This window comes from Impatiens glandulifera, chromosome 7 (genome assembly GCF_907164915.1).
Source record: "Impatiens glandulifera chromosome 7, dImpGla2.1, whole genome shotgun sequence".
Taxonomy (NCBI): domain Eukaryota; kingdom Viridiplantae; phylum Streptophyta; class Magnoliopsida; order Ericales; family Balsaminaceae; genus Impatiens; species Impatiens glandulifera.
Window position 1 is genome coordinate 11,564,636 of NC_061868.1, and position 11,674 is coordinate 11,576,309.

The 11,674-nt window shown below is 29.3% G+C and overlaps 2 protein-coding genes across 2 annotated transcripts; both read right to left on the bottom strand.

Moving 5' to 3' along the window:
* Window positions 1–1,435: 1,435 nt before the first annotated feature.
* Window positions 1,436–6,488, bottom strand: LOC124945861 (glucose-1-phosphate adenylyltransferase small subunit 2, chloroplastic). The gene is made up of 9 exons (XM_047486374.1): window positions 6,166–6,488; window positions 5,700–5,996; window positions 3,862–4,131; window positions 3,607–3,786; window positions 3,012–3,115; window positions 2,800–2,911; window positions 2,469–2,567; window positions 2,242–2,361; window positions 1,436–1,718 (listed from the first exon to the last, which is right to left on the bottom strand). The coding sequence occupies exons 1-9, from the start codon at window positions 6,412–6,414 to the stop codon at window positions 1,602–1,604; spliced, it is 1,548 nt and encodes a 515-aa protein (XP_047342330.1). The 5' UTR covers window positions 6,415–6,488; the 3' UTR covers window positions 1,436–1,601.
* Window positions 6,489–8,643: 2,155 nt separating this feature from the next.
* On the bottom strand, window positions 8,644–11,434 carry LOC124910750 (ras-related protein RABB1c). Its single transcript, XM_047451428.1, has 6 exons — window positions 11,066–11,434; window positions 10,431–10,570; window positions 10,207–10,289; window positions 9,184–9,388; window positions 9,032–9,100; window positions 8,644–8,923 (listed from the first exon to the last, which is right to left on the bottom strand). Exons 1-6 carry the CDS (start codon window positions 11,109–11,111, stop codon window positions 8,831–8,833), a joined length of 636 nt encoding a protein of 211 aa, XP_047307384.1. The 5' UTR covers window positions 11,112–11,434; the 3' UTR covers window positions 8,644–8,830.
* Between the last annotated feature and the right edge of the window lie 240 nt (window positions 11,435–11,674).

Sequence of the window (11,674 nt, forward strand, 5' to 3'; positions counted from 1 at the left end):
TGATGGTTTTAGTTAATTGACTTGTATTTATGTCAAAAATTGCTCAAGGATAGGTTTTGACATTTTGATTTTGATTTTTATCAATTATTTGTGAAAAGAGACTCGTTGCTGTTGAGATGGCCTAAGAAGCAAAAATCGATCACAATGTTTGGAGAAGCTCAGCAGTTAACCATATTGTCAAACTTTGCGGCAATTATGTTTATATGAGTAAGTATAGAGGAGCCGAAAATTTTGTAACGAATATGATAGCGAACAATGGAGAATGGACTGATGACTAAATATAATTTAAAATATTTATTTATCTCTTTACTCCATTAATAATTTCTCTCTTTTATTTTATTAATAATTTATTTTTTATTTCTCCATTAATAATTTATGCTCTCTACTTATTAATTTGTAAGTATATATTTATATCTTTTTGTTACTTTAACTTATTTATTTAAATTTTATAAGAATAATCATAAATTAAATAACAAAATATATAAATATATATGCTTTAAAATATATATTATATTTGATAAAAAATATATATATATATTATATTTGATAAAAAAAAATATATCTAAAAGAATAAAATAATAAATATAAATTCTTAATTATTTTTTTAATTAATTATTTCTCTCCTCTATTAATTTATTTATATATATATATATATATGTGCAAATTATTATTTATTTATTTTTAAAATAAATAACAATAAGAAAAATAAATAAATCAAATTAATAAAATATGTATAATTTTTAAATATATATATATTTACTCAAAAATCTTTTAAGTATTTTATATATATATATATATTATTTTGAATATTAGTTACTTTATGATTTGAGTTAAATTATATTAATCTTAATAATTAAATTTTTACCTTGTCGTCTAATTTTAAATAAAATATATAATAACAAAAATGATTTGATAATACATTTAAAATTATAAAAAATTATATATATATATAATAATATATATATTAATAATTTTAAAATTTTATTATAATAATTTAATAATAAAAAATTAAAAAGAGATAAGTTATTAATAAAAATTAAATATTAAAAAATTGAAGAATAATAAATATATTAAATACTCTTTTTTTTTTTTTTTGGTAATAAGTACAATTTATAATTAATAAAATAAAATTTTCTACGTGCACATTCTTTTTGGCTTCCCCCTTGTCATTACTCATGTTTGTATATTTATAATAATTTAAATGTATCACTAATTTTGTTTCTAAAATTTAAATTTAGGATACAAGTTTATCCATTAAAATTATATTTAGTTCATAACAAATATAACTCCTAAAAAAATAAACATCTGATCATCTCTTTGTAAACTCAAAAGATATCATAACTAAACATAAATTTATAATTTTGTTAAAATCACGGCACTGTTTCCGTCTTCTAACCTATTATAGTGATTGAAGAGAAAGCTTATGAAAAAGAACAAAAAAAAATATCAAGAAATACTTGAGACATTTATTACTCGTTTCTTGATCATTCTTTACCAACTAACATAATATATATAATACTTATTGAGGAGTCGAGATAAGAGTTTGGCCAATAAGTATAACCTTAGTCTAGCGAGAAAAAGAACATTCGTCATCGAAGTCTTTAGATGTGAGTTCCACTGGGAATCAAGGCGTCTTTAATTACTGTGACGATCCCACTCTTTATGAAATACCCTTCTGTTTCTCTTGCAGCCTCTTGTATGTTGTCGACATTTATAATCTGAAAGACAAACAAATAAAATCTCATTCATGATTCATAAATGTTTCTATTAAGCATATGTTGATGTTAATCCTAATTCTAAAAGCATGCAGAAATGTTTTCATATATAAAAACATTTCAAAACTAAATTTCGTTAGAATTTTATTTTTATTTCTGAATCTGAAAACATTCTCAAATACAAAAACAGAAAGATCTTGTTAGGATTGGGTTATTTGAATAAATACAAATAATCCATAGTCTATTCATTCATCCTCAGATCAGGAACGTCATTCAAATCATTAACAAAAATATCCAAATATTTCTTTTCCTTTTTGTAATGCATTATATAATAATAATACCCATTAAGTGAATTTTTACCCAACTCACCCATTTTTCATAACCAGAACTAAACAAGGCATAAGTGTTTCCAAATTATATCAATCAGATATTTATTGGTAGTTTCTCTTATGGATTTGGATTTGGATTTGAATTATAGAAACACTATTTTAAAAGTGTTTTCGAACGAGGTTGAAGGAATTCAAACCTTAACATTCTCCCCAATGCGAGCATTCTTATCAATGATTGCCCTCTTAATATGAGAGTTCTTGCCAATACCAATAGGAACGCTACCTTTGGCAGCCAGAAGAGTTTTGTCAGCTTCGGTCTAGATAAGAAGACACAAGAGAAGTATATTTATTATATGTACATAAATTGCTCAAACCGTATACAAATAGAATTCCATGTAAAGGATTCGTTATATTGTATTATTACCTCGTAATAATCTGCTCCCATAAGCAATGTATCCTCTATAATTGCACCCTCTGATATGCATGAACGAAGCCCAATGACAGAGTGGTGAATCTTACAGTTCTGCAGACAATCCATAAAGTTTTATAAGTCAGTAGAAACGCATAAGATATACTAAACAGGTTTTTGTGTTTCCAGGTTTTAATGGCAGGTCTTACAAGAATTTGTGCTTCTGGATTTTATTGTTTTTTAGAACAGGTTATTATTTTGCTGGAGAAGGCTAACACATTATGGTGATAAATTGATGAATTTGACCATAATTAAAATCTACGGTAAAAGAAAAGAAGAGGGTAACCTTAATAACACAGCCTTCACCAATAACACTATCTGTGACATCAGCATCGAGCATCTTTGAAGGAGGCAAGTATCGAGGTTGAGTGTATATTGGTGCTGATCGATCATAGAAGCTGAATAGAAATAGCTCTAATGAGTTAACAACAGGTGGTAATAAACACAAAAGGAAAAAATAATAATAAATAAGATATTCTTTGGAAAAAGGGTTAATACCTGAAATCTGGAACTGGTTTTTTTGTAATTCCCAAATTTGCATTATAGAAAGCCTCAATTGTACCAATATCTTCCCAATAGCCATCAAACAAGTAAGCTTGCACCTAGACATGGTTAACAATAATAAAAAAATTAAAAATAAAACACACCAATTCACAGAGAAACCAATCTAACTCTCTATCAATATACAATTGGTAAAGCCTTGTTTGATGTGGGTTATTTGAGATTTATTTTAAATAACCCACTATCCAATCAACAGCTTACACAACACATCATTCCTATCATCAACTAAAATACCAAAATATATATTTATAACCCTACCTAAATAACCCCAAATAAGCTGATTTTCAATAGCCTATATCAAACAATGGTTATTTGGAAATAACCACTTGGTTATTCAAATAACCCTAGATCAAATAAGGCCTAGGAGAAGGAAAAAAATACAACATAGAGGACATTCAATTTTAACATCAATACTGAAACTTTTTGTTCTAAAAACATTATAAAAAATCTAGTCCAACATTTGTTTTGGGACATTTTCATTAGAAAGAAACAATAATTCTTGTTTTCCAAAAAGAGATGTAAATATATATACCCTCATTCCAATGGATGTTGCTCCAGGGATAACTTCACTTCCAAAATCATTGGCACCGGGAAACTTATCCTGAAGAAGATTTATCATGGCATCTTTACTCACAACATAAATACCCATACTCGCAATGAATGGCATCTCTTTAGCTCTCTCGTCATCAAGACCCAGAATAGTTGTATCAACCTAAAACAGAGTAAATTTAAGAAAAATCAGTTTATGTCCTAAAACTGTTTCTTAATAGTTATGAACGAAACAAACCTTCATAGATTTCAATTGTTCTCCTTTAGGTTTTTCAGCAAATTCAATTATTCGGCCTTCTTCATCAATTTTCATAAGACCAAATGCAGTTGCACGCTCTTCATCCATTGGCAGTGCAGCCACTGTGATATCAGCATCAGTTTCTCTATGTGCTTGAATGAACCTCTCATAATCCATTCTATACAGATGGTCCCCAGCAAGAACCAAAAACTCTAGTACATTGTGTTCCTCAAACAACCACAAATATTGCCTCACTGCATCAGCTGTTCCCTGGCAACCACGAGTTTGAAGAAGGTAAGATTCATAATTTTGAGTTCTATGGAACCAAGCTATGTAACATTTATTCTTTATCCAGAATAGAACATCATCATAATCAGTTAGTTTAGTTTATGTTTGGATGTACATAATTTGAATTAAAATTATAATTCCAATTTTATAAGAACTGACATTGAATTACAATTAAATGCTCATGTTTGGAGAATTCATATAATTGAAATCCCGAAGTTGGAATGATGAAATTAAAACTTAAAAATCATATACCAAAATATATACATTGCATTCTTTCTTTTTTTCCCAAAATATATACATTGCATTCAACTCTAGCAAAATTATAATTCCAGTGGGATTGAATGTATTTATTCTAATGGGATTGAATGAATATATAATGCATTCAATCCCATTGGAATTATAATTTTGCTAGAGTTGAACTTTTGGGCTGCCTAGAAATATTTTTACAGGAATATGTGGGCTGCTGAAAATGGAAAATATCAATACAAAAAGAGATAAAACAATATGTTAGTGGCCTTGTCTGAAAATATGGCATGATGACTATGTTCATTGTTGGTTAATGGCCTAAAGCTAAAATAAAAAGATGACTGGTGGGCCATTTTTGTGGGATTATAGTTTTTAATAAATAAATGGCTATTTGTTTTCAAGGCTGCTATAGGTTTATCAGACTTTAAGGCTCATCAAAGACAAATGGCCAGCATACCAAAACTTTCTTCTAAAAGTTTAAATTAACTCCTGAAGTATTACGTTGGATTCAATTGGTAGATCATACTTTTGGGAACTGCTGATGTTACTCTTTTTACATTGAGTTCAGATTAAAGGGTGTAGTATCATGGGATACGAGGAGTACTACACAGTGAATGATAACTAGGTGATGGTCGAATATAAAAAATTAAGAAGCCTCAGAGCATATGACTCGGATCCTACTCTCTATTCCTTTCAAGAACATGTCAAATTTTTAATTTCTCTCCTCATGCTTTCAACGACGACACAACTGATGTCCGTGTCAACTGTGACTGTGAGTGGTTCTTGCGTGGACATGCTAAGTTGAGGGAGAAGCATTTTCAAGAATTATTTATATTCTATAAGACCAATGAGCCATTTAGTGGATGTATTTCATAAGGCCCACTAAGATATTAGAGAGTGAATATATAATAGGGTTAGAATATGAAATGAAATGAAGATAAAAGTGTCTGTATCCCCATCCCCTCAAGTGTTACATAATGTGACTTCCTTTTTCAAAGACATCAAACAAAGAAAATCCAATTCCAAGTTTAGTTCCAATTCCGCCAGACCAAACATAGCCTTGATGTCTTAGAAAGTGATTACATAATCCGGAAAGTTTTAGTAAAAGGAATGTAAATAATAAAAGGCCTTAAAACCCCAGTGATAACAATACATGTACATTATGCACTTAGATTTTCATTTGATTTAGAGGAAATAAAAAAAGGAAAATGAATGTAATCTTCATCATTATCTCTACAATCTAAACAAGGACATCCACACAAATTACTTTAGTTAATCTGCAATAGTTTTAGAAGGATATTTACCTGAAACCAATTGGGATTTTCAGGACTTTGCTGTGCAGCAAGGACTTCAACAAACCCTTCATTCTTGTAACCACCCAAGTTACTAGCATACGCCCTTGATAAATGACGGTTAAGAGAAGCTGAATTGAATTGAGTAAGAACATAGATCTTTGATATGTTACTGTTCAAGCAATTGCTAACAGGAATATCAATGAGCCGATAATTAGCTCCTAAAGGAACAGCTGGTTTTGCTCTCTTCTTAGTAAGAGGATACAAACGTGTCCCAGCTCCTCCTCCAAGTATAATTCCTAGAACACTCTGCATCAACATTCATCACCATTAATCAATTTTCCATAAACAGACCTAATTAACAAACAATACACATGGAATTCAGATCAAATGCTAATTTTAACAAAATCGATCGGGAAAACAGTATTATTATTCAAACAATATCATAATCGGAAACATGCAAGACATTATTACTTACTTTGCTCGCCTCGGGATCGAGGCAAGTCTGTGAGTTTTTAGAATCGGAAACCGCCTTCGGAGAGACAATGAACGGAGAAACATCAAAACGTCGTTTAATGGAAGGAGATTTCGCAGTGATCTTATCACCTGACAGATTAGATGATGCGAATGAAAAACTCCGTAATGGCGTGGTTCTAGAACATGTATCTTTGACGAATGTTGATGATCCGTGACCGTGAGGCACGCAGAATGCCCCGATCGCCGCCATTGTTAAGTAACTGCTTCCTCTCCTTCTTCACAAATTCTTAGTTCTTACAGAAGAGAGATGGAATTACAGAAATACTAGGACTGAGTGAGTATGAAAGACTGATTCATACTTCTAAGTTATAATTATTTCCACATTTGCCACTGAATTAACAATTATATTACGAAACGAACCATATGTACTTTAAGTCAAAGTTTCTATCAAGATTTGACACGTGTCGAGGGTATTTTGGGTAATTATTATTACTTCGTCATTGTTACTGGTTACGAAGGATTTGCGCACCTTTCCATGTTTAATTTATAATTTTTATAACTTAATCCTTTTCCTTTATTTTTTTTATTTTTGACTGAATAACAATAAAATTAGACTCTCAATTTTAAATAATTAAAATTAGAGGGGTGACAGGAGAGGAAATTTGAGGGAGGGAATGATGTGTCACTATATCACTAGTTGTAAAAATGATAAAAGGTGAGAAGAGAGAAGAGAGAGAAATTTTGTTATTTTTTGGTTAATCAAATTGCGACACATCAATCTCTCCCCTATTTTCTCTCTCAAATTCCCTCTCCCAATCATTTCTCTTAAAATTATTAAGTTCTGAATTATTTTACTAATACAAATCAATCCAATATTTTTCATTCCACATTCATAATTATATTATTTAATTTATTATTTAAAATATTAAAATATTTAAGATCTTTTAAAAATAAATTATTACCTTATTAAAATTATTACCCACCATTAAAAAAAATCCACTCTTAATTATTTTAAATAATCCCTGACTACCTAACAAGTCTTAAGATTAACTTTCATATGATGTAATTAGTTGTACATAATTATTTTGATGTGTCATTTTAAATAATTATAATTAATTGGAAAACGAATTATTTGAAGATAATCAGATGATGATGATCGTAGGATAGGATTTCACGTGCAGGGAAATCTAGAGTCACAGACAGCTTGTGAAGAAGTTCATGACTGACAGCTGCTCTGTTCTGATTGTCAGTTTTTCAATTATACAACACTATAAGACATTTATTTGCCTCTCTCATCATCGAATAATTAAATATTAATAATAGAATCTCTTATTTTAATGTACATGATACAAAGTACAAATTCCCAAACATATAAAATAAATAAATTAATTAATTAAAATATCAATTGGTTTTGGTTTAATTTAGTTGCCTCTAATATAATGTTACAATAATTTGAATTTTAAGCCATTAAAAGTTAGTCAGTATTTTTTTTTCTTTTATCAAAATCATCTTGTATTTTTTGTGTCTTTATTTTTTTTTTTAATTATTAAAAAAATTACAATTTTAACTCGTGAGAGGGCACAATGCAAAAGATTGATTTTGGTCACAGAAAACTGTGTATAGTTAATTTAAACTACTGATTAAAAAAAAAATTGGATTAGAAAATTTACTTGAATTAAAAAATAAATTATTTAAATTTAATAATTATTTTTTTTCCCATGTACTACTACTTTAATTAATTATTAAAATATTTTATATTTAAAATAAAAAAAACTTCATAACTCAATTTAAACTACTTTAATAGCTGATTAAATATTTTATATTTATATTTAAAAAATATATTTTTTTTTATTTATTTATATTTTTTTAATATTAGTAACCATGACTTAATATATATATATATATATATATATATATATATATATATATATATATATATATATATATATATATATATATTTATATTTTTTGTTAATGACGTAGATGATAACTGATATTTGAATTTTTTATTAACAAAGACTTAAGTTTTGAATTAAAGTTTAACTATTTTATTTTAAAAATAATATAATTCAACTACTTTAATAAAAAATATTCGCTAAATCTTAAGTGAATCACTGCTTTAAAAAAAAAATATATTATCTCTTCTTCTCCGTAGTTTTGTTTTTATTTTATATATGTTACACTTACACCATTCAAAATCAAGAGAATATTTCATTTTATAGACTATTCAAAATAAAAATTAAAAAATATTTGTTTATATATTCCCGTGTGTCTGATTGGGACGGAAATAATATAGGACAGGAAACACCACTCTCAAACTGCCCCATTTTCATTCTTCAAGCACAACAAATAACTTTAAAAAATTAACACAACAATTCAACATCAAGAGCATTTGTTTATATTTAGTACTTTCAACCAAATTCGAACATCAAACCTCATAAATCTTAAATATCAATTCCGCAAATAATGTAAAACCGCAAACGAAAACGAAAAACTACACATTATGAAGATCCAAATGGAATGATGTGAACATTGCAAATACAGTTGAACACATATGAAATGAGAATCTGCACATTGAAAAATAATCAAACCGAAAGATACTTCAAATCATTTTTTAGCACAAATGTATATATATAAGGTATCAACACTAGAGACTCCTCTCATATTCAACTACAGCACCCACCACCTTGTGCGGTCGAGCCATCCCGACCAACCGACGATCCTGGAATCCCACCATACCCAACTTTTATCCCGTAAGACTGCAAAACACAAACAACATGTTTCAATGACGATACCAACCTAATCCAGATTCAGAAAGTGTTTTCAAAATGGTCTCTGTTGTTTTCAGCCTAAAGAAAAACATATACCTCATTTGAGACATCGAAGACTCCATCCTGTATCTTCTTGTAAATTGTAGATGCCGTGCTTATAAATGCCTGCATGATAAACAATTTTCATCAGAGAGGGAAAAGAAAGATGAAAAGAGAAATGCCAAAAACGAAGGCGATGCAATTATTACTTCTTCGACATTCTGAGCAGTTTTTGCAGATGCTTCCATGAATATTAAACCATGTTCTTTGGCGAACTGCTCGCCTTCTTCAGTGCTTACAGCCCTTCGATGTGCAAGGTCACATTTATTACCGATGAGCATGATAGTCATGTTTGCATTAGCATGCTGCCTAGCATCCTCTAACCAACTGGCAAGGTGATTGAAGGTTTCCCTCCTGATCAAATGAGTGTGTGTTAATAAAACTGTGGAGAATTTAGGGATGAACAACCAACCCTAAAAAATCTGATATGGGATTTGATCTAGTATAAACTATTTATTAGGGCCGGATTGATTTTAGTCAAATAACCAAACCAATGCTCAATCATACTCAAAATTGGTAGAATTCGAATTATTTGCATATATAATAAACCAAATTGAAACTATTGATACAGGTAACATTTGTTCATTAATGTTTTAAACTAATATTCATTAACATTTCTGTTAAATATTTACATTTTTTATTTATTTGTTTTAAATATGAAAATAACCATGTCCATGAATAAGAAAGGTATTATTCCTGAGTTACTGCAGGTTGTTGCATATTTTCAACACTTCAACTGCAATTGTTCAAATTCTTCTTAATTTATTACTACATTTATTCAATTAATATATTTTTTTAAACTGTTGTTATTTACTACTATTTGTTAGTACTAATAAACTTAATTTCTTTGGTTTCACGAACAAAGTTTGAAATTAGTATTTCATTGGTGTATTTAGATTTAGTTGATGTTTTGAAGTTAGTTCACAAACAAGTGGAATGAGAATTCGTTGTCGTATAAGGTCGGATATCCAAAAACTTAACAAACAAACACTTTTGATATATCTGGCCTATTGCATATGATATAGGGTCTTGACAGACTATAACCGAACCAAATCATCCGCGATAAACCCTACTAGTGGAGATAACCGGCTTGGTATTAAATCAAAGTTATAGTTTTTATCAAGTCAGTTTGTGGTTCATGGGGTTTCATAAGACACGAAAATGAAGGATACCTGGTGATGTCATATACAAGCAATGCACCAGCAGCTCCCCTGTAATAAGATCTCGTAATGGACCTGAATGATTCTTGACCAGCCTGAAGTTGCAAAGAGTGATTTCCATATAAGAGATCGAATATTGCAAATAACTTATTTCTAATCATTCTCCTTCCATCTCACAATCCATTTGAAACATGTATGATAAACTTAATGTTAAAAAGCAAGAGGTCAAAACAAACCGTGTCCCAGATCTGAAGTTTGATAGGCTTATTGTCAATGGTGATCATTCTTGCACCAAATTCAACACCAATAGTTAAATCATGCACAGGCTGAAACCTCTTATCAGTGAATTGCAAAAGAAGACATGATTTCCCTACACCTGCACACAAAATCAACCAAATAGATAAGATAAAAGATTTCAACATGACCATGAGAATGAGTCAAAGCAGAGTTCAGAATAGTGCTGATCCAGTAAAAGATCAAAATATGACAGGTTATCATCTACAATTCTAACATTAAGTAGAATTATTAATAAAAGAACTGCATATAAAGAAGAATTTAATATGTTATCTTTAAGATGAAAAACACAAACTTCCTTTATGAAGAATAAACAATGGATCTATAACATTAAGCAAAATCGGCAGCCCTCAATTCCACAACACGACTCAATGAAATTAAATGACAAACAATTTGACATAGATCCAGAGGAATATCATATCTTAGATAATTAAGCAATCTGATCATCCAATTCCAAACCAATAAACATATAAAAATTGTTCAGTAAGATCATCGAAATCCAATCTCACAACAGTTTCATAATTCCTAGGTTTATTACAATCAAAGTCGAAACAGTTGTGAAACAGCAGACAATTACCTGTATCGCCGATGATGATGTACTTGAAAAGGTAAGCGTAAGACATCCTCTTAGATCTTTGAATAAACCTCCAACAAAAACTAAACAAATGCAGAGAAAGAGTAGTTGTTGACTTCCAGAGAGGTTCTAACTAGAGATTTAAGCAGATCTCAAGCGACAAGTCTATGTAAAGATCAAGCGTCGTAAAACGGAAAGGAAACCGATACAATCTTTGATAGAATGAGAAAAAGTGAGATGATGAAGATTAAATAAGGGAGAGAGAAAAGATTTCGCGAATGAGCTGTTCAATCGAAATCCTCCCTGTCTTCTTCTTCTTCTTCCCAACCCTTCCTTCTTCTTCTTCTTCCTGAAAACTCGAGAAAATAGATTTCTGAAGCTGGAGCTTTCGAGATATATATATATATTATATAAATATATATATACTCTCTCCTCTCTTATAATTCGGAAAACAATAACACGTTATTTAGCTTAGCTGGAAAGTAATCATTCCTCTTTTATTCTTTATAATTTTTTAAATTTAAATTACTTAAAAATCAATAAATATTAAGATTATTTCATCTAAATAAAAAAATTCAAATATGTTTTAAAATTCAAAACACGAAACAAAAT